A 23687-nucleotide genomic window follows, 5' to 3' on the forward strand; every position below is an offset into this window, starting at 1 on the left:
CATTCTGAGTTCAAAGCAATTATAGTATCTACCTTTTAAAGTAAGAGGACTACCTTTTGACTTCTCATGCAGTGCTGCTATTAACAATATTATGAATGCCACGGTGTTGGTAATAAATTTCACTTATTTCCAGTTATATGAACCCAAAAAATGACCTAGTATTTTTCAGCCTGCACATCAGTTGGTGCTTAGTAATCATCAGAATATTTTTATTTACTTCATATAGATACTGCACCTTTTTACAGATTAAAATTACCAATTATACCCAAAATGGTAGATTAACATCCCTGTTAAATTACAGGCAGCATTTAATGTTTGAATTTTGACTATACCTCCATGATTAGACTAACAAGATGTGACCTCTGTGTTTTTCTTGGTGTGCTTACAGGGACTTGGATACTTGCCAGCCAGATTGATCCATGTTCTTAACCCATTTTGCAAATGCAATTACCAAGGGGCTTAGATGAAGTCAGTGCAAGAGAAAATAAAGTTATTCATGGGCAGGATAAGTCTGTTTAATACCTCAGAAACTATTCCTTCATTTGCAAGGAAGCCCTTCAAAATTATTTTGTCACAGTAGCTTTTCCATATTGGCAAGTTAGCTCCAAGGGTGCAGCTATATACCAGCTGAGGCGAAGAGTAAGCTTCAGTTGACTTTAGGAGGAGCAAGGCTTAAGAACATGTTTGCATCCTGTGGGAAGACACCCGCACTGCTTCACCACTGCTGAGTGAGCCCAGAAGCAGGAGCTCTGGGGAGTTCTTGTCAGAGCAGTGGGAAGAATATGTAAATAATGTAGCTAAGAATATACCATATATTGCTATACTGAATATACTGCCAGTTTTATAGGTCTTGCCCAAATTCCTGGCTGCCTCTGGCCATAATCTCCACAGAGACAGCTGAAGTGCTAATGAACTTGCACTCCTGGCAGTGCAACATGGGAAGCAGGAAAGGTTAATAACTGATGGGACTGGCTTGGCCATGCATGTTTGGGAAGCAGGGGTAGTGAGCAGAGAGAAGAAAGTGCACAGATGGCTTCCTTAAATTGTGAGAATGTCTTTGGATAGAGTAGGAAAGGTAAAATAACATTTTGGCAGAATTTCCTAGCTACTCTGCATGGGGGGGGGGGGGGGGCATGCAGACATGCTTGGGATGAAGGTGGGTGACAGCAAATGAATGTCTCATCTAAGTAGCGGCTCAGCGCTTAAGCATAAAACATACTGCCGCTTTACATGCCGAAGGGTGCCTGAGCCACCCAGGAGAGATGTCCTACCAGATTATACTCAGGACCTACAGTAGGGCTGTGCCCTCCTGGAATGCTGCGCAGGCACCCTAGGAGATAACAGAATGGACGAAAAACACCTATGTCCAGGCTCCTGATTCACCCTGTAATAATTTCTTGCCAAAATCCCTCCCTCTCCACCATCTTCAGGACCACGAAGCAAACAAAGTTGCCAGAAAGCCAAGACTAATAAAAATCCCAAGAAAAGTGTGGTTTGATACCATTCTATGCTAATCCTTCCTGAAACAAGGTAGACAGATCAGGCATTGTAAGGCTTTTATGCCAGTTATTGTGCTAATGGACCTACGCTGTTTATGGGATGGCTATTTTCTGCCTAGCGTTGCTTTATAGCGCATCCTTGAAATAACAGTGCAAATGTTAACTGATCACAGCTTTTAGTTAGAGGGATTTTTTTAGCTGATTTGCTGAGTTAATCGGCCAATGTTCTTCTTACCTATACTGGGCAACCATAATCTTAAATGCAGAAGTGGTATAATCACATTTAGGAAACATGGTTCATTACCTGAAGCTTTGGTTCTGAGCAAAGATTGCTTGTGGACCCGACCATTAAGAATGATTAACCTGGTGTTGTGCTACCTGCAAGCGCAGGTGTCTGCTACCTTGGAGATTTCTCCATCGCTTGGTGTACAAAATGAGTACTCTAGATCTATGGTCAGGCAGTAGTCATCCCCTAATGGTTTCATGAGGTCAACTGCAGTCATTTATTTACTCTAAGATCAGTATGTTACTGTTGAATATGTCCTTGGAGTTGCCAGAAGTCAGTCTGGGGGTGCAGATGTCTGCCAGATGATTGCACAAAGGAATTCTGTGCTAGGCATTTGCAGTGCAAAATGCCTGAAGATAGGAAGCAGCATGCCTACACAGACATCGGCAAATATGTTATACAGAAAGAATCAAAAGCTTATAGCTGAAAACCTCTTTGTTTATTCAGTGTATTATATACAGGTGTCTGTGAGACTCATGAACTCATCTCTTCATTCCCTTTTATCTGGGGCCACAAGGAGAACAAAAGTGCCTTTATTTCCCTCAGCTTATTTAAAGCATGTACATATCTGCATGAAACGTATGTTTGTAGTCAAACCTCACACTCAAGATAGCTGAATGCAGAAATCAGGGACAGAGATTTTTTCCATGATGCACAACTGACCCAATGTGTTTTAGGCAGCAGAGGTGGTGCCTCCTTACAGATTGCTGGAGACTGGCCATAACCGAAGCAAAGACCTGGGACAAGAGGACTCAGACAATGCACAAAATACCCTCTTGGATGTACGGGCAGCAAGCATGGGTATTACTGAGCTGCTGAGGTCAAAATAATTACAAGATCTGAGGTTAAGGCAAAGCTTTTCCTTTTCCTCTCCCAGCCCCAACTGAGACTAAAAGAAATATTTTACTCTCCTCTGCAGCACGAGGGATGGTTTGCCTCTCGAGCTTATCTTGGCCAAAGAGAGGAAAATCTTGGAGCCTCAGGGTCCACTTCTGTTTCTGTTCAGAGGTTTAGGATGCAGATTGGTGTGGTCACGGATGCATTTACTTCAGCTGACCCACCATACCCTGCCAGACCTCACCTGGCTCTGCATTTCCTTTCTCCAACACAAGGTAGTGTTCCTTCTACTGCCCTTAATTTCCAGTTTGGGTGCCTTGACGGTCATCCAGCATTCATATGATCTTGATAAAACATGTAAATAGTCTAGGAGCATTAGGCAATCTGCTACCATTATAAGGGCCTTGGGCTTTGTGGCACCTCTATCTTGTGCCCCTGCCTGAAGCATACAGCAATTTAGTCTCCTGAAAACTGAAATGCTTTTATCTGCCTAAATTGTCAGCAGGCTCAGAAGAGAAATGGCTTAATGATTTGTAAAATGATGAACACAAGGTCAGACCGGATGATATAATGTACCCATGTAGTCTTAAATGCAGTTAAATCATCTCATCCCTGTTACTCAAAGCATTACCAACTATAAACTCTGGGAAATAAAGGAAAGAAAGCACCGTCCTGCTGCTGCAGTCACTACAGTTGAAGTTCAAGTAGAAGAGAGAAAGATGAGCAGGTAAACCAGGAAGCAGAGAAGGTAAAAAGGAAAGACAAAAACAGGCAAAGAGAGGGCACTTTTGCGAAGTTTGGTCTGCCAGAAGGAAAAAGGAGGTGAGAGAAGAGCTTCAAGCTTGCTTGAATTAATAGTGCAGTCAGAGCAGATCTGAACACAAAGAGGAAGACAGGCAAGAAAAGCATCAAGGACCAGCAAGGATGTATACAGCCGGCTTTACAAAAATTACTTTTAGTTTCTATTGAAACTGGTGCAAAGGACAGACTTTTGGAGTAAAAATTGACTCAGTCAAGGGAGGTGCCTTAAACTGATTTAATTAAACTGTAAGTCTAATACAAGCCTCCCGTTTTTAAAAATCTGCTCTATTTTTCCTTTCCTTTCAGTGCTGTAGGTGTTTGGTTCTTCTTAGTGCTAATGATTGGTCTGGGGGGCACACAGCGAATCAGTCACTAACTCAAACAGGAGGAGATTTTTTAGTTGTTTTTCTTCATCCTAAGATACTTTCTCTCTGTCTTTTCCATTAGTGCAAACATGTTTCATGGCATAGTAAGATCTCTGATCACTCCATACACCCAGCAAAAACTCTTGAGAGTGAGTGTATTTAGCATTACAAGACACCCACCTGTTCTAGTTTTGTAAACACAGTACCTGCCACTTTTCAAATATGTCCAATTCAATTTAAAATCAAATTTGTATATTTTGCCTTTTGATATGCTGCCCTTCTGAATACATTTTGCCTTTCAAGTAACAATCATTATGGTGATACTGAGGACTAACCTCTGCCACTTTTTCTTGTGTTGATATTTTTTTTTTCCCCTGGATCAATCCCACTGGCTGTAATACAATTAAACAAACACTGTTGCACCCCTGTTAAGCAAGGCAGGCAAAATCTGGGCTCGAGATGTCATTGCCGTGTTGGCTGTTTGGCTGGGTTCTGACCTCAGTGCAGCCTTGCTGGCAGTGCTTAATATAGATAATGTGTAACGAGATCACTATCTGCTTTCTTAAAAAGCAGATAACTTAAAATAGACTGCAGGAGCACCCATGGATTTTTTTGTGTCAGGTATAGGCAGCCCAAGTGAAGTCGAAAGTGCATTTCTGCAAGGTTCACCCCAAGTTGTTTATGGCATTCCCGGATATTCGTCATGAAATTCTTCTGCAGCCCATTGTAATACACAAAGACTCTAAATCCCTCCAGGCTTCACAAAGATTTGTGCAGAGATTATAAATGAGCAGCAGATTAGCGCCACATGAAAAAATCTGTTCTGTTAGAGAGCTAATCTCGGTCAGTTTAGTCAATGGCTGGGGTTGCTGTGTGTCTTTATGGCGAGGTCTGACAGATCTCTCTCCCTGTATTTGGAATTTCAGTCAAAATCAACGTGTCGGTTTGGATCAAGTCTTTGTCCTCTCAGATGGCCAACCCCCTCTCCAGCGTCTCTGCTGTGTTTGTGCCTGACGCAGGCAGCATGGCTGTAGCAGGCAGGGCTCTGCCAGGTTGCAGCCAGGTAACAGGCAATGCAGAACCCAAGCTGTGAGAAGGCTGAAGACAAGGACTTAAAAAAGGGAAAAAAAAAAAAATCAGAAAAATTAAAGCAGATGCAACAGCTTCCAAAGCCAAGGAAAGAACTGGAAAGGAGGGAGAAAGCTGTTCTGCTGAAAAGAGTATCATCTCGTGTGCATCACGCTGTCCTCAAGGCACAAAAATACATCTTACTGTTTTCAGCATCCCACGACTGAAAGGGCAGAGGATGTCTCCCACCTTCTTGTCATGGTTTCTCCCAAGAGCAGTCACACGTGGAAATCCAGTTTGAACTTCGTGGGACTGTCAGGCACTGTAAAACTGTTAAAACAAAGAGGAGCAATCACATGAACGCACAGGCTGCATGCAGCTCTCCCTGTGCTGTGCCAGGATGGTACGGGGGGCACGGTCAACGGCCTTGGCACCGGACTAGCAGCTAGTTTTGCCTGATTTTTAATCCTGGTTAAATCATTGAATCCTCTCTGTGATCTCTGACAAACTACAGAATGTGGATATAGAAAAGTCTTATTAGTCCACATAATCCAGTTCTCTACAATGTAGGATTAGCCTGTAATCTTTATTCACTAGTATTTCATGAGATGGAGCTTCTGACACTCTACCTGTAGTACAGTTGTGCAGTCCGGTATTCTCACAGTCAGGAAAGTTTTCAGTTATGTTGCTTCATGTATTAAAAAAATCCCCCTCCCTCATTATTTCCCCTTTCTGCCTATATCACTGTGGTGGGTTGACCCTGGCTGAGGGCCAGGTGCCCACCAGAGCCGCTCTATCACTCCCCTCTTTCATTAGACAGGGGAGAAAAGGTACAATGAAAGAAAACTTACGGGTCGAGATAAGGACAGGGAGAGATCATTCTCTAATTATCATCACGAGCAAAACAGATGGAACTTAGAGAGGGAATTCATCTTATTTATTACTAAGCAAAACAGAGTAGAGGAATGAGAAATAAAACCAAATCTTAAAAACACCTCCCCCCACCCCTCCCATCTTCCCGGGCTCAACTTCACTCCCGGCTTCAACCTCCGCCCCCCCCAGCGGCACAGGGGGACGGGGAGTGGGGGTTACGGTCAGTTCATCACGCGGTGTTTCTGCCGCTTCTTCATCCTCAGGGGGAGGACTCATTGTTCCCCCGCTCCAGCGTGGGGTCCCTCTCACGGGAGACAGTCCTTCACGGCCTTCTCCAACGTGAGTCTCCTCCACGGGGTGCAGACCTTCGGGAGCAAACTGCTCCAGCGTGGGTCCCCCACGGGGTCACAAGTCCTGTCAGCAAACCTGCTCTGGCGTGGGCTCCTCTCTCCACAGATCCACAGGTCCTGCCAGGAGCTTGCTCCAGCATGGGCTTCCCACGGGGCCACAGCCTCCTTCAGGTGTCTCCACCTGCTCCAGCGTGGGGTCCTCCACGGGCTGCAGGTGGAATTGCTACACCCCCTCATCCTCCCTCCATGGGCTGCAGGGGGACAGCCTGCTTCACCATGGTCTTCACCACGGGCTGCAGGGGAATCTTGCTCCGGCGCCTGGAGCACCTCCTGCCCCTCCTTCTGCACTGACCGTGGTGTCTGCAGATGTTCTTACATCTTCTCACTCCTCTCTCTGGCTGCAAAAGCACTCTCTAACTGTTTTTCTCTTTCTTAAATATGTTATCCCAGAGGCGCTGATTGGCTTGGCCTTGGCCAGCGGCGGGTCCGTCTTGGAGCTGGCTGGCATTGGCTCTATCAGACACAGGGGAAGCTTCTAGCAGCTTCTCACAGAAGCCACCCCTGTAGCCCCCCCCGCTACCAAAACCTTGCCACGCAAAACCAACACAATCACAAGGAGCAGCATTGGAAAATAGGTCTTCTAAATCATAACACGTCTAAACAAAAAAGGATCAACGTAAACAATTCTTCCAATAAGCAGAGTTGTTCAGAAACAAACTGCGTTAGTGATGTCTCTTGGCCTGCCCTGCAGGCAGCTATTCTAAGGCTGTAGTTGTCCCCTTCTCCTCATTCATCCACCATTACCTCCTTCCAGGCCAACTGGTCTTGACTGGGAGCTGTGACCCAGTAGCACGAATAACAGCAAATACCTTATATAAAATGAAATGCTCTTATCTGTTTACTGGAATGTTAAAAGAGCTAGGAAAAAAGTTAAAAATAACTAAACCTTAAAACTAATATCTTACCTACAGTAGTTTTTTTTTGTTAGTGTAAACATGTTCCAGTTAGGCCAGGTACTTAAAGCTGTTCGGCTGCATGGGGCAGGTTGCCCCTCCCAAGTGTTCCCACTTAGAAGTGCATTTTCCCTTCGGGTCTTCACTTTTTATCTGCATTTTGGTTAGAAAGTTCCTACATGAGCGCCCCGGGGTTTCTAGCAGGGGTATTTCATCTCACTTCATCAATTTATCCTGGCGTTGCCCTACGCTACCCTCGTAGGCGATGCCTCGGGTAAGCATCCTTTTGAGTACTGGTAATTTGGTTGCACCTGTAATCATTGCATTGCATATTTACAATCCAAAAGTAACACAAGCTGATTTAAGTTAGAGGGTTTATAAATATTAGAAAGACCTCAAAACAGCTATTCTTGTGTCTGTGCTTCATTCCCAAAATGCTTAAGACTACCTGTATTAATAAATTAAACGTGCCCAGGAACATTCCCAGGCACTGAAATCCCTGATATGGAGTGGCCCGTGCGTGTGCTTGCAGGCCAGGCAGGATACAGCAGGTACCTACAATTACACAACTGAATCGGACCCAGTATCTCTCACCAGTGGTGACCTGAAAGACCAAATTAAATTACTTTTTCTTTGGAACACGTGTCAAAAGTTATGTCAATAAATAAGATTAACAAATTATTACCGTCATCTAAATACATGAGACTTTCACTAGCGTGCAAAATACCTCCGGTATACACCAAAGCAAAATGAACATATGGGAGTTATCTCTGCAGGATTTGGTTCGGCTCCAGATCGTAGACACCTAAATCTGGTGTCTAACTGCACGTATTTTTGTGTGAGCCACACTCTGTGTTCTCACTGTAGTCGATGGGTACGTACTCAGTACAGCCCCTAGAGAGCAATTCAGCTAATCAGATACAGGAATTTCCTTTAGGGAAAGCTGAATTGCTCTCCAGACTCCATTGGCTGTATTAACTAGGCAACTGAATCCTACCTGTGATGTCTGAGGGCTCTGCTTTATGGATATAGACAGATGGTATGGTCTGTGCAAGGTAAAGGCACAGCTTTCGTGCTGCTCACAGGACTCCCCCCAGTGCACGTGTCAGATCTGTCCCCAACAGCCTTGTCTTTTCAGGTACAGTTTTGTCCGAGTTGTTACTGGTGCTTTTGGTCCCAAAGGGCCTCCTTACCTTTTCACAAACAAGAAGTCTGCGCTTGCTTGGATCCTTGGTTTCTCTGGATGCTTGATCTGCCAAATTATCAACTAAGTCTACAAAAACACAAGAATATAGCATAAAAACTAGCCATGGTCAGGCAATCCACCATCTTCTCTCTGAGAGGTAGGAGAAGTGTTCTGGAAGTGCTTCTGTCGATTCAGCAAGCATGGTGGTTGAGTCCATGTAGGGTATCTGATATCAGAGCTACTGAACAGAAGAAAATAGTGCCATTGGTTAATGCAAACAGCAATATAATGAGGAGTGTTTTCTTGAAAAAAACTCATCAGAAGAGTACGGTGATTTGGTTGTGTACTTTCAGCATGTCGTATTGTTATTGCTGGGTTATTCAGAAATGTCAGTTAAGAAACAGCTGGTATTTTCTTCATGTACACAAGCCTTTTATCTTGCTGAGTAATTTTTTAAACAAATTAGCTCACCTATTGCATAAATAAAACAGTGCTGCATGTAGAGGTCTAAAGTGATTTCTGGTTAGTGTTTTGTTGACAGTTTGACTTATTTTATTTTACTCTTTTGTACTCAATTTCTTATCAGTTAATGAAACTGCTACACTACTGTGGTTAATTTACCCATTTATGCATTTAATTCTTTATGACATTAAGGAAAAATGCTTATTATATTATACAGAAATAGGTTTTGAATTAACATAGCTCATTATATATACATTGGTGTATATATAGATATTCATCTACAATGCTTAAGTGAACTCCTATGGTTTGGCTGTCCTATAAATCACCTCTGGCTAGATGATCACGAATGAGCAAAACATTTTTTGCAGATGTGAAAATCCTTTTTTGCCTATAAAATCAAAGAAGATGGTTATGACAGATCTGGGTCACTAAGACAATGGGATGTGCACTAGCAAGATGTTAGAGCAGCAATATATGGAGTTCTTTTAGAGACAGTGGACACAAAGGACCTCCTTGGTTGCCAGGTCTCATCCCTCTCTGTCAGGTCATATAATCTCTTTGGTAAAGTGATCAAGCTCCATCTTTATCCATTACTCTTCCCAGAAGACTCTTCTACTTCTGTTGTGATTAGAAACCTTTTATGAGTTTGTGATTCAGGTTTTTTAATGGGTAGTTAATATTTTGATTTGTTTGTTCTCTTGTGGCTGCATCTGTCTCAGTTTTAATTTTTGAATTTATTCTTTTTCACATAGGCATGATTTGAGTCATGTGCAGCATCCTGGATGAGGCCATAGCAATGTTGTACACAGTGCATTAGTACTTTTTTAACTCACTTGAGACTGCCCAGAATCACGTTTGTCACAGGCTTGACATTTTAATAGTACATAGTGACCAAGATACCAAGTACTTTCTCCTCTGTTGTTTCCCACTGACAAGTCCCATAGCTGAGATTAATGTTGATACTCAAGGGTGCGATCTTGCACTTTGTCCCACTGTCCATTTTGGGACAGAAGTGTAGCATTTTGTATTATGTAAGAAATTCCAGTAAGAAGAATTTAAGTTAAACTTTTTAATATGCAAAATTCTAAAAGCCTTACTGAAATAAGTGGGATGGTGAAAAACCTTATGATTGCTCCGACACTAGAGACTCAGTTCAGTTACCCACATGTCAGCGTCTAATCCCATAGGAAGGCCACCTAGCCTCCAGCAGCTTCTTGAGAAGGACATCGGCTCCCCATTTGAAACAGCTGCTGTCCCTGTGCAAATGCTCAAGTATCCGGCAGGTAGACAACTGAATCCTGCCCTTGGGATGAGATTCAGGTCCAGATTCAGATCACAACCGTCATGTTAGGTCTTCAGTCTAGGTGTCTACAAGAAAATTAGGTGTCCAAAGCTGTTCTTAAAGTCATTAGGAGCTAGATAATCGAGCAAGTGGTTTCTAGGGTGCACTGTTTAAGTAACCAGATATGAAAGAGAAAATGTGAAAGTTGAAAGAAGGAGTAAATTCCCATTAAGACAACAGAGAATGACGTTGCTTGCTAAAGGCTTCTGATGTTTCAGAGGAAAAAAAATAAAAACCTTTGCACCACAGTAAGGAAGAAATGAGAAATAGTAATGATGGTAACATACATCTCCCATTTCTTCATTTTTGTTCTTTAGCTGTCCACTGAGGCAGTGATGTTGGAAGTCAGAATATGAATGAATCTGAACAAGTCAATAGTAAGTGAGAATTTCAAGCTAGTGTAATTCAGCCCGCAAGGCAGGGCTCCTCTACCATTTGTTCTTGTTGTCTTCAAGGCTCCTTATGTAAATATTTGGGATTTTGGCAGGGTGCTTTCTCTTTGTTATTGAAGTGAAACATTTGCTGCAAGCATACTGAATGAAGTCTGCTTCATAATTATTTGCGGTAACAACTCAGCAATGGAGACTTACGGTTGTGACTGCCAATTCTGTATTAACGTGATCTTCTTTTCTCCCTCTCCCGGCTGCAGCAAGCACGCAGTTGGTGTAGGAAGTCTGCAAAGCAGAACAAGCAACCATATCCATCTGTGTCAACAGATTCCCACTTCACCACTCTGCCAGCCTTTCTTCCTCAGAGCCACCGATCTGTCCCTGAACCACCAAAAGAAACAGGTCAAAACAAGGTACATCACGCAAACGGCCTTGGTCATCATCTTGGTTTCTCCCAGCAGGACTTGAGACATAGTGATCAAGGAGACTTCACACGCAGATCCAGCAGTGCCTCCAGCATTTCATGGTCATTTCAACGAAGCAAGTCTCTGTTCTGCTTGCCCACGGTGAACTCCTCCTCAGCCTCAGACACTTTTCATTTCAGTAAACCATTTCAGTTTTTAAATACTGAGTCACCTGCAACCAGGTTAAAAACATGGAGATGCAGCCCCAGGCTTAACATTGACGACTTGGAGGGTGCCCAGGAGACTGATGTAGACACAGGGATGAAGTTGTCCTTCTCAGACCTGTCTGTGGTCTCTGCATACTCTGTCCTTAATGGATTTTGCAATGACTTGGAAGCCTCTCTTCCCCTACAGAAGCGAACTGTCAGTAAGGCTAAACAGGCAGCCACCAGTGGAAGGCCTGTATCAGCCATGTACAATACCTTTGAGTCAGTTGACAGCTCACTGCCTTCTCTCTCTGAGTGGTCTTCCAGCTCTTTCATGTCAGCATCTGTCTCCAAGCAGCCCAAACAGTCCTCAAGAGCAGCTGCTTGTTTTCTGGATGATCGAGGTAGTGTTTGCCCAGCTTCACCAGGCAACGAAGAAGAATTTTACATCTGAGGTTTCTCTATCCCACACCCTTCCAGGGCAAACGTGTTCTACTTGTGAATGACAGCAGTGGGCCCACCTTGAGTTTGCAGAAGGTTCCTTGCTGAGGAGAAGGTGATACAGCAGAGCATGCTAAATATTTGAAGAAGGCATTCGGATCCCTCAGAGGTGGGTGTCCCCAAACTATGTACAGTAAAGCAGTCTGAGCTTGCACCCTGTACATTTGTGCTGGAGGGGGATGATCAGAGGCTTGTCCACAGCAGTGCAAAGTGGATTCTTTCTATGAGTGATCCTTGGACTGGTGGTGAAGGAAGTGACAGAAGAGGCACATAATAATCCAGTTTTCTTTGGCAGAAACTGAAGAGTAATTTGTGACACCAAACTGCTTTAACTTTTCTGAGAAATTCCCTTAACTCAGGAAAGACGGGAGGAGAAAGGGGTCTTCTTTCCCTTTCACAAGTTCGAAAGGCAGCTCTAAGCACAGCAGATCCCAGGAACACATCGCATCTCCAGTAGAGTCAGCCAAGACATTTCCTGTGAGGACACACACAGTTCCTTCTAACTTCTGAGAGGTGGCAGTGCTGAGGTGGGGAGGGAAGAGGACGCTCCTCTGTGTCTGTTACTTTGACAGTCCAGGATGTGGAAAGTGCCAAAAGCGAAACTTTACAGAACATTTTCAACCCGTCCCCTCAAAAAGCTCATCCTTTCCAGTTGGAAGGGAGCCATCTGGGCTGTTGCCTGACCTGCTCGTGTAGACAGTAGTAAACTCAAGTAAACCATGTTTGCTACTTCTAACTCAGGCAATACAGAGCTTACCTTTTTGGAATACAAAACAAGGAAGATGATAACCCAATGTTTTTATATATTGCTACACCACTAGCCCCAAATATATGGCAGCTCCCTATTTTTTAAGGGGTTGGTTTTTTTCTGTTAAAAATAATTAATGCAGAAACTTATTCTTCATATTTCCAATGCAAGCATACTTCTTTCTGAGTAAAACACATTTCTTCTCAAATACCTCTCCAAAGGGAGAAAAAGTAAAATTTTACTGGCTTTTCAAGTGATGTTTTTAAAATACGCGTTCTTGATAACCTGTCTTGCTCCAATTCATTTGGTATTTTTTAAAAAAGCAAGTAAAAAGCTGTTAATATGACAGCTAAGTACCTTCATCAGGATTTAAGTTGTATATACAGATTGCATCATGCATGTTCTGAAAAGTTGCATTTCTGGCAGAGAAGCAGTGCTGATTGCAGCTCTGGTCTAGCCAGTGAGAAAATGACCATGTTAAAAGGTGTATGTATAATGCTGTATGTAACCTATGTACAGGTAGAGATGCTGAAGACCTACTGTGATGGTATTGTGGTGGATGGAATAAAAACACATTTGTGCAGAAAAATGTTTGCTATATTACCAGGTAGTTTTACTCAGAAGAATTGCTGCTTTGAAAACCCAAAACAACAACAACAACAACAAAACCCAAAAAGCATACACATACTTTAAATAATATTTACAAAAGTGGACCAGCTCCCCTGGGCCATTTAAGTAAATGCAGTTTGTACAAACAATTCTGGAAGAAAGCCTGGGGGAAATTGCGTACCGGTTTATAGGGGAGGAGGGGGGATTCCATTAAACCCCCAATACAGAAGAGGCCAGAGGGATAGTCAAGAGTCAGGATGCTACTCCTCAAGGCTTTTTCCTTTTGCTGTCATTTTCTCCACACAGGGAAAGAGGCATCAGGCTGGAGTCCAAGTCTCCTCTTTGTGAGATGCTATCATAGCATGTACCGGAGGTAGACCTTGTCTTTTGTGCTAAACACAATGTATAAATAGGAAAATCTATTCAAGCTCTAAGAGCACAGGAGATTATCAGCCTCCTCCTGCCCTCCAAACTGTTTAGGCTTACTGCAGTTTTTGGGTAAACTCTTCTCTTAAGAAATGTCTGGGACCAGAAATAGCACCAGTGAAGGATTTGTCATGGTGTGCATGTGTTTACCTGCTCTATACTCCTTCAGAGTCCACTCAGTCTTTCCTCTGACTTTTGTGGCCTTTAGATCAAACCCCCTCTGAACACAGTGGACCTGATTTGTCCGAAGTTGTACTCCATGATATTGTTTGTACCTTCTCAAAATACTTACAAAACACTGTGAGGTCAGACAAGCAATTTTTTCCATCAGCTTGCAATTCACCATAGGAGCAGCAATGCCTGGGACAGTCAGGCTCCACAGGTTTAAACTTATGATTCATTATTTTCTGCATATTCGTGGTAGTACAAAAATAAATGATGAAATAGCATTTTGTATTTATGTGACAGCAATTTTATCAACACGAGCCACTTCCAGATATGACAACCAACAGGATAAATTTGATTCAAATCTGTTAAAAAATTTAGTATTCATTATTTGGAACAGGGGGGGGAAAAAGCCATTTCACAATGTTTTAATAATATAGATAACACTTGATCTGAACATGAAATCAAAAGCTGGTTTGAGCTGATGTGTCTGTCTGATCCTGGAATCATGCCAACATCCAGACTCCTGACAAAAGCTGGTCGGGGCTTTTAACGAAGAGGAGGCTTTGAAACATATTTCCGCCTAGGGTGTGCCTCTCCAAGAAGGAGTTTGGCACATCTGGGGGCCATCTCCTGAAGCGGCAGGAAGACCTCTGCTTGTACTGGAGGTCTACAAACAAGCACAAGATAGCTCAAGTGTCAGTCATGAAGCTCACGTGCGGCATTAACCAGCAGCTCCACAAACATCTCCGCTTCAGACTTCACCATGTTAATCCTAATGGGAAGAAAGCCAAATGAGCTTCCACGGACTCTGAGTTTAAGCTGTCTCCACTGGTTCTGTCTCTGAGTATTTCTCTTCTGTTTACTGACACTTATCTAGAAATGAAATCTTAATTGTTTACGTTTGTGGTGCTTGTAAACAAATTTTGGAATAACTGAGCGTCCTACTGTCAGAAAAAAACAGATGATAGTGTACAGAAAACCTTTTGTCTAAGCCAGATTTTGAGGAGTGTTTCACTGAAGGTAGGCTTCATTAATTTTGTTCCCACTATTTAAGAAGGGGCTGATCTCTTCAGGGCATTGAAAGGCACAAGTTTCATGGCATTTACTTATTGTTTTGGTTAAATTATCAACATTGTCATTTGAGAACTGCAGATTTTCCCTGAACTTTCTCTCCTCCTCACCCCAGAATGCGTTGCTTCTGTGAAATAAAACAGAGATGAGAAGTCAATTGTGGTCAACCTTCTGTGTGTTCATTTATGAAGTATTGCAGACTCACTGACTATTTTACCTAGGCTTCAAAATGACTGCAGTGACACAAGCTCTCCAGCTCTTGGCAGTGCATGTTGGTGGGATAATTACAAAATAAACATAGTAAAAATATTTTTATGTTAGACTCAGCTTTGCCTCTACAGACCAGATCTTTTGATTCTCAATATGTTGTTGTAAATCATTTGCTCCAGTAAAGCTGAATGATAAATTAGGAGCTGTGACACATGTTGGTAATCTTGCATGCTTAAATCCCATCTTGGTTTGTTTCGTGTATGTTGGTCTTCATAACAGTGCTTCCCTCTTATTTCCATCAGTGTGTGGTGTTATCTATTTTATGTTTCTTTATTCCCCTCATGGGACATGTCTGCATGTCAACAGTACATTGTATATGCAAAGCTATGTAGGTTTGGCTTTGTTTAGTTTTTATGGTTTTAATGGTTTTATGGTTTAACATTGTGGGTTTTATATATATTTATATGGCAGTTATAGAGTCATAGAAACATCAGGAGTTGGAAGAGGCCTCTGGAGGTCGTCTAGTCCAAAGTGTCTGCTGAAAGCAGGCACAAAGCTGCTCAAACCTCAAAGCTTTGAAGTTAAATCAGGTTGTTCAGGACCTTGGCTGCTCAGGTTTGAAAATATCCAACGGTGGCAATTTCAGAGTGTCTCTGGGCAATATGTCCCAGTGCTTAACCACTGTCATGGTGAAGAATTACTTCCTAATCTGCAGTCAGAATTTCCCATGTTCGAACTTGTGATCTTTCCTTCTTGTTGTTTCGCTGTGTACCTCTGAGAAACTCTGGCTCTGTCTCCTCTATAATCTCTCTTTGTTGGAAGACTGCAGTTGCTCCCACAGCCTCTTCTTGCATACTCTAGCTCCCTGACCACCTGAACTCTCTCCAGTTTGTCAACATCTCCCTCATACTGGGGAGCCCAAAACTGTATGCAGCCCTCTGGATGTGGTTTGAGGAGTGCTTAGAAGGCAGGAAGAATAATTTCCATCAACCTGATGGTAACTCCCTTGCTTATACCACCCAGTATGCTGCTGGCCTCATCACTGCAAGGGTGCACTGCTTAATCATGTTCAACTTGCTGTTCACTGGGACCCCAAGATCCTTTTCTGCAGAGCTGCTCCCTAGCCAGTAGGTGGTTAGTTTATGCTGTCATATCAGGTTAGTCCATGCCCGATGCAGGACTTGTATTTGTCTTTAATGAACTATATGAAGCTCTCATTGGCACCTTCCTCCAGGTAGTGAAGGTGTCTGTGAATGGTAGCCCTGCCCTTCAACGTATTGATCACTCCCCCCAGTTGGGTGTCATCTGCAAACTTGCTGAGGGTGCAATTCATCCCCTTATGCAAGACATAGACAAAAATGTTGAACAGCACTGGACCCAGTGTTGACCTCAGAAGAATGCCACTTGCAGCTGGCTACCAGTTAAACTGTTGTCCAGTACCCTTTGAGCCTGACAATCCAATCAGTTATTCAGTCACATTGTAGTCCACCCATCTAGTCCATGTTTCCTTGATTTGGCTACAAGGATACTGTGGGACACTATGTTGAAAGCCTTGCTAAAGTCAAGGAAAATTGTATTCACTGTCCTTTCTCCATCCACCAAGGAAGTAATCTCATCAAAGGTGCCAATCAGGTTAGTCAGGCATGATTTACTGTTGGTAAATACGTGATGGCTTTTCCAAATCAGCTTCTTGTCCATCTTGAGCATGGAAATGGCTTTGAGGATATCTTGATAATCTTCCAGGGGACTGAGGTTAGACTGATCAGCCTGTAGTTCCTCAGATCATCTTTCTTGCCATTGAAGTGGGTTATGACATTTTCTTTCTTCCAGCCATCTGGAGCTTTTCCAATCACCACAACCTTTCAAAACTGGTAGAGATCAGTTTCTCAATGACATTCATCAGTTCTTTTAGCACTGTCCCATGTAGCCCATCCAGCCCCATGCACTTGTGTATATCCAGCTTATTGCATCCCTGATTCAGTCTTCTAGTGTGATTAGTTATTTTCTCCTCCAAACTTTGCTATCATCAGGTACAGACACACAGCAGGCCTGACAGCAGACCTTGTGAGTGAAGATCTTGTGAGTGAAGACAGAGGTTTTTCCAATTGGCAGGTTTTTCCAGTTACAGAAGATAGGAACTGTTCCAGTCTGTTCTGAACCAGTTTCCAGTTGTTCAAAGAAGGCTCTGTCTGTCTTCTTTTCTCAATTGAGTGGATTGTAGGAGATGCCCACAACAATATCCCTTTTGTTAGCTTCTGCTGATCCATGACCTCTTGACTGTCTCATCCTCTGTTGCCTCGCATACATGCATGCACTCATGCCTCTTGGTTGCCTAAAGTACAAACCCCACCACCATCTGCCATCCTTTCCTAAAGACCCTGTATCCAGCCATGGCAGCTCTAGTTACGCAGCTGTCCCATCACATCTCTAATCATCTAGTTTTACATACTGAGAGGGCTGAGGTCTTTCAGGAGTGATTTTCACATTCAGCAGTCTCAGCATTGGCACTGGCCATCCCATCTGCCCAGCAGAATGGAGCTACCCTTGTCTTGGTAAGACAGTCACATCTCACAAAGGGCTTTTGAAGCAGAGTAAACCCACGGCTGCATTAACTATTGACGAAATCATAATATTGGAACACATTGGTGTTTTCAGTGGCTGGTACCAGCAAGGAGATGAGCTCTTGTGATCCTGTACAGAAGCTTTTTGAGGCCTGCAGTTTCATGCCTAGGTAGTGGGTACTGCAGTGGCCTATCTTGGACACCTGAGCTGCCTTCATAAGAACATATCCAAAGGCTATATGAATAATTGTGTGGCTCAGGAAGGCCTGAGGTGCCATAGATGGCACTTTTGTAAATGGGTTTCCTCTCTTGAATTTGTCCAATGGCTTTCTGAGCCCATTTGTCATCTCCAGCATCCTGTGGCAGGGAGTTCCACTGCTACATGTTGTACAGTAAGGATTATCTGCCAAACCTGCCACCTGCAAACTCCATTTGATACCCCCTAGGTTTGCTCTAGGGAGAGACAGTCAGTAACCATTTCTTGTTCACCAAGGCTGCATATGAGCTGACAGTGTGCCCAGGTGGCCAGGAAGGCCAACAGCATCCTGGCTTGTATCAGAAGTCATGTGGCCAGCAGGACTAGGAAGTGATCGTCCCCTTGTACTCAGCACTGGTGAGGCCGCACCTTGAGTACTGTGTTCAGTTTTGGGCTGCTCACTACAAGGAACATGTCCAAAGAAGAGCAACGAAGCTGGTGAAGACCACAAGTCTTATGAGGAGTGACTGAGGGAAGTGGGGTTGTATAGCCTGGAGAAAAGGAGGCTGAGGGAGGTTGCAGCGAGGTGGGTGTCAGTCTCGTCTCCCAAGTAACAAGAGGAAATGGCCTCAAGCTGTGCCAGGGGAGATTTAGATTCGATATTAGGAATTTTTTTTTCACCAAAAGGATTATTAAGGCTGCCCAGGGAAGTGGTTGAGTCACCATCCCTGGAGGTATTTAAAAGATGTGGTGCTTAGGGACATGGTTTAGTGGTGGACTTGGCAGTGCTAGGTTAACAGTTAGACTTGATGATCTTAAAGGTCTTTTCCAACCTAAACGATTCTATGATTCTGTTATTTTCAGACTACTCATGGGTTTATAGATTTCTATAAATCTATCTCCCTCTGTTCTGTTTTTTTCCCTTCAAGCTGAGAAGTCCTAATCTAGTTAGTTATTCTTCATAGGAAAACCAGTCCATGCTTTTGTTCATTCTTGTTACCCTTCTGTATTTTTTTCTATTCTGCTATGTGCTTTTTGAGCTAGAGGGTCCATAACCATACATACTTTTGGAGATGTAGATGTACTGTGGATTTACAGAATGGCTTGAAGGTGTTTTTCATTTTATTCTCTGTTCCTATTCTAGTAATGTGACTTACTGCTTTGACTGCAGCTAAGCACTGAGCTACCCTTTTCATAGATCTTTATATAACCCCAAGGTCCAATTCCCAAGCAGTAAAAGTGAGTTCAGAGCCTACTATCATGTATGTAAAATTAGATTCGTTTTTTTGATGTAATTAATTTTAGAATTAGCTACATTGAATTTCATCTGCCTTTTATTGCCCAGTTGCTGTGTATTGTGAAATTCTTCTGCAACCTCCCCAGTTGTTCATCATCTTTACTATTTTGGATGCTTAATAACCTCAACAAACTCCCAGCTCACAAAGCCCCCCTTTTTCCAAGTTTAAGTCATGCTGAACAATATAAGCTTGAGTACAAATCCCTGCATGACTCCACTGCCTACCTCCTTCCACTGTCAGAACTGGCTATTTATTTCTACCTTCTGTTTCCTGCCTTTTAATCAGTCCTTTATTCACATAACCTTACCTCTTAAACCATCACAGCATGGTTTCTTTAAGAGGCTTTGATGAAGGACTTTGGAAAACTGTTCTTAGCTGTACACCTATTTGTTAATGCCTTCTGAAGCTTCTAATAGATTTATGAGGTGTGATTTCCCTTTGTAAAACCATGTTGACTCTTCACCAAACTAACTCAAAATTATTTCTGTTCAGATAATGAATTCTCTCTCATCTGAGCCTAGGTGTCATTTGAGTACAGAGCAATCCTCCCTGTGGCATCCTTTCCCTGCTTCCAGGACTCAGCGTAGTGTAAATTGCTAAATTTACACAGAATTCAGACTTCCTGAGCCAAAAACTGTGTTCAGATCACTGTGTGACCAACTGCTACATTGTGCTACCAATAGATTTATCCTTTGCCGATGTGTCAAATTTCCTGTTGAATCTCTTTTCATTCCTTGCGTTTCCACAGCAGTTCATGGCAATGAACGGCACTGAATTCATGCCCTATATAAGAAGATAGTCACATTTATTTGCAGCCTTCACCTAGATAATTTCACTAAGCGCTTCCCTGTTTCAGAAGTCAGTGCAGTGTTCTGGGCAATGTTACTTCAGTACCTGGGAAGAATCCTGTTACCCTGAGTCCAGGAATGAATGGGTTGTGAGATAACGGGGAGGAAAAATCCTGCATGTATGCATGTGGGGGAGGAATACAACTGCTCAATGTGGAAAGCCCTGCAAGGCCTTGTAAATCCTGTGATGGGAAATGTCTACAGTGGTAAATGGAAGAGGGACAGAGAAAAGGTTCAGACACTGGATCATTTGATTGCTTGTTGGCTCTGTTTTGGACCTCTTCAAGCAGCTTTCTCCAAGACACTGCCTGGTCCTCCTCACCCCAAGGACTGATCCCACTATGGAAGAGGCTACATCAAGCCTGGGCCCCTCTGGCTCCAACACTGTCCCACCAGACTTTGCATCGTCCTGCCCTCCCACATGCCCTTGGGCATCCCACAGGGCATGAAACTCATGCTTCAGGGTCATGCTGTAAAAACACTTCTCAGCTGGACTGCAATGGAGTCATCACTTTATTTCAGATAACAACCTCCCCTGCAAAATGGGATACTTGTATCCTATAGCTGTAAGGATGCTGCAGCATTCCAGGAGGGAAGCCATGCCAGCTGCTCTGTGGTGTGTCTGTGACCGATGGGACAGCTCTGAAAGGTGTGGACACAAGTCAAAGAGTGCTGGGCTGGCCTTGGAGCTGGAGATCAGTATTTACCCTGCTTTTAGTTGGCAATTTACAGATAGACAGTGTTGCTTCAATTTGGCCACAGAAAGAGCATCTGGAGTCATAGAGAGCTTCACAGCTGAACAGGCACACCCTGTCTCTGCTTTGACTCAGCCTTTTGCATTAAGCATGGTTCACTTAGAATCAGTTGTCCTTTTTAATTACTTTTCTCCTGAATATATGAGGCATAAAATTCAAAATAGCTTTGTAGGTGAAGGCCGTTAGTCCAATCTGCCCATCGTAGATAAGAACTGCTGACCATGAGTACATAATGAAGTGGCAATGGAGATGGATTTAGCCAAAGCTGACCAGTCAATAAAAGAAATACCCCATCCACGACTCCATGACTGCAGACTACCTGTATTTTCTGATGGGATCACAGCAATGCAGCACGCTATTTTTTTTGTGTACCTCGCTGGGAAGCCACAGGTCTGCAAAAGTTGCTAGTGCCATCTCGTGGTCTTCACGAACACGAGTGTCAGCGTAAGGCGCTGCCAGCCGGGGCCGGTGACACCCCCAGAGCACCCAGCGGGGAACCCTGCGAGCCCTGGCACTGTGCCCTCCACACGCCACAGCAGTGCCTGGCGAGCCTGAGACGTGCCCCCCTCCCCAAGGTCCGCCGGGGGCTTTGCAGCAAGCGTCCCTGAAGAGCGCGGGGTGAACGCAGTGACGTTCACTTCACAGCACAGTAGAAAGCAAGCCTTGCTCCAGCTATCTCCACCAACAAGATCTGCCTGCCCTTGCACCCTCTGTCCCCTGCATTTCACTATTAGCTGCTGACAGTGCCTGTGCTGGGCTTCCACCCCAACACTGTGCTTTATCACCCTCCCTTGCATCACAAAGCTGGGCAGCAGCATAACCCAACAGCTTGATGACCCTTGATGACCCAAACAGCTCTGCTGTGTCCTTTTGCTGCATCGGAGCCATGGGTGAGGAAGCGGTCACAGATGAGGGTTGTACTTGGGATGGAGGTGAGCATCTGCTGCGCACTAGCCCTTAAGCACGACATAGTAAGCTGGCTGGCTGTCACAAATTCCCCTCCTTACTTTGATGGAAATTTTAGCCCTCCTGGTATGAAGATAATCTGCTAAGTATGACCCAACTCCTGCCAAGACAACACTTCTTGTTAGGTTAGCAGTGCCACCAGAGCACTCCTGCTCCTTAGGTATAAAGCACTCACTGACAGAGCCTCCCAAAACTGATACAGTTTAAGAATGCAATACTTAATACTAATTTTATAATTCCTCCTACTTCAGTGAATTAACAGCCATCTTTTTGCAGTTTACATGTGCTATTGCACAGGCTGTTTTTTTCAAACTGGATTAGGAGCAGATGGGTTTTTATATGGTTTGCCATGACACAGCTATAAGTCCCACTTTTTCCTGCTCTGGGGTTTTTTGGTCACAAGAAAGCAAAGCTTTAATTAATTACTCTGCTCATGGATTTTGACTAGTTGCCAGTGTTCCCTTGTTGTGCCACATAAAGCCACAGAAATGCAGCCTCTGCCCTTGAGTTTCTTTCCCAGCACTTTGCTGCCTTGCTTGCTTTCAAGAGCTGGTTGCTCTTTGGTTTTCCCACAGGAGGGGTGAGGATGCTCATTCCCACCCTGCCACGTTTGTAAAGACTGTGCAGAGATTTTGAAGAAAGGAGTTTCAGGGCTGCCTATGGCAGCAATAGGCACAGCTGCTGCTGGGACTGCCGCTGCTGCCTGCCTGGCTATGTGACGGAGAGGCAAGATGTGGAGATGAGGGCAGGGGAGTGCTGGGACAAGCCAAAGGGCAGGAGAGGAACAGAAAGATAAGATCCAGCTGTGACCTTCCGCCCCTTTTTCTAGCCCCAGATAGTGCACCAGCTCCACACTTGTGGGGACAATGCAAGACCCTGCTCTTCAAGGCATCGGGGTTAGACATGGGGATGGTGGAGGGGAGCCATCAGCCCCAGGGGCTAAGGACACTGAAGCTGTCAGGATGCCAACAGGGCCTGAGTGCCCAGAGTGTTTTCCAGATTTCCAGGACAACCTTTGCTTTAAGCTGACAGGCTGGTTTGCTGTTTCAACCCCTTCCTTCGCAGGTGAGTTCCCTCGGATTCATGCTGCCTGTCCCCACAGACACTCCTCTTCCCTGTCCTTCCCTTCCTCCCCTTAATCTTTCCTTTTCTTCTCTTTCTCTTCCCATCCAGTTCATCCCTCTCCTTCACAAAACCCCAGGCCCCTAAAAAATCACACTCAGTGCAGCACTGACCCCTCCTTGGCCAACACAATCCTGGAGGTCCTCCTGCTCTGCCCGCTCCCCCGGTTCCCTGACACATCCCCTGTCTCATCTCTTCAGACAGGACCCAAGTATGGGGCTGCACCTGCAGCTCTGTGTCCGGAACAATGCAGGACAGGACTCAAGCTCCTTTCCTCCTGCCCACTGCTCTCCTTATTATCTCCTTACTGAATCAATGGGATTTGGTACTTACCTTATCTCTAGCACACTGCAGCATACAAAACTCGTCTTTCAGCATCAGTGGGAATCGTTCAGTGTCATCTGCGAGGATGCAGCTGCAGGTGTGCCCTGCTCTTCTCTGCTCGTTGTCTGTTAGACATACCATGTCACCACAACGTGCCTTTTCTGATGCTGCAATTTTTGGAAAACCTGGCTGCTCTCTGGAGTGACAGCTAGCTTGCAGCATGACACGAATGAATAGCATAGCAAGATGGAACAGATTTTTGCTCCGGGCCTTCTCTGCTGATGTGTTAAGTTTGGCAGCATCATTTGGAGAAGAAGTGAATTAATCTTATTGGAGTTGTGTATGAAAGAGACTAGGGGGGAGGGGGAAAAAAGGGAAAAAAAGAAGGATGTGTGAATCCATGTTGATTATTTTGAAGCCATAAACAAGTGGCATCAGAAAAGAATTTGACAACCATATGGACTTTCAGAAGTGTGAAATCTTCTGAAAATGATATGCAATCATGTAAAGACTGGCATGAAAAAAAAGAAGACTTGAGATATGGATGGATGAGAAGTATAGATGAGGACTGCAATCTGTGGTACAGGAGTTAAAATTCTGGGTACATGAAAAGAATGTTATATAGAAAAAAAATAAATTAAATTAAACTAAATTAAATTGTTACATAAATTAATTCTCCCAAAGGTGATAGGAATAACGGTCAGTCATATTATTGCTGGTTCTTAGAACTAGACTCTTTAGGGAACTGCGGTCTCAGGTCCTGAGCAACAACTTTTCCATGAAAGTAATCATTGTTTTCTGGGGAAGCTTCACTGAAGATGCCACATGCAATCTGGATTTTGCACAGGGCAAAACCTGCAGGT

At 43.9% G+C, this 23687-nt stretch overlaps 1 protein-coding gene across 1 annotated transcript in view; it reads left to right on the forward strand.

The window, feature by feature from the left end:
• Nucleotides 1-12051, forward strand: part of FAM124A (family with sequence similarity 124 member A) — a 43728-nt gene extending 31677 nt beyond the window's left edge. Inside the window, exon 4 of the mRNA XM_075741893.1 lies at nucleotides 10672-12051. Coding sequence (XP_075598008.1) covers nucleotides 10672-11475 — 804 coding nt within the window. The 3' untranslated portion in view covers nucleotides 11476-12051. The remainder of the gene's footprint in view (nucleotides 1-10671) is intronic.
• The last annotated feature ends 11636 nt before the right edge of the window (nucleotides 12052-23687 follow it).

Source organism: Balearica regulorum, chromosome 1, assembly GCF_011004875.1.
Source record: "Balearica regulorum gibbericeps isolate bBalReg1 chromosome 1, bBalReg1.pri, whole genome shotgun sequence".
In the NCBI taxonomy this organism is placed as follows: domain Eukaryota; kingdom Metazoa; phylum Chordata; class Aves; order Gruiformes; family Gruidae; genus Balearica; species Balearica regulorum.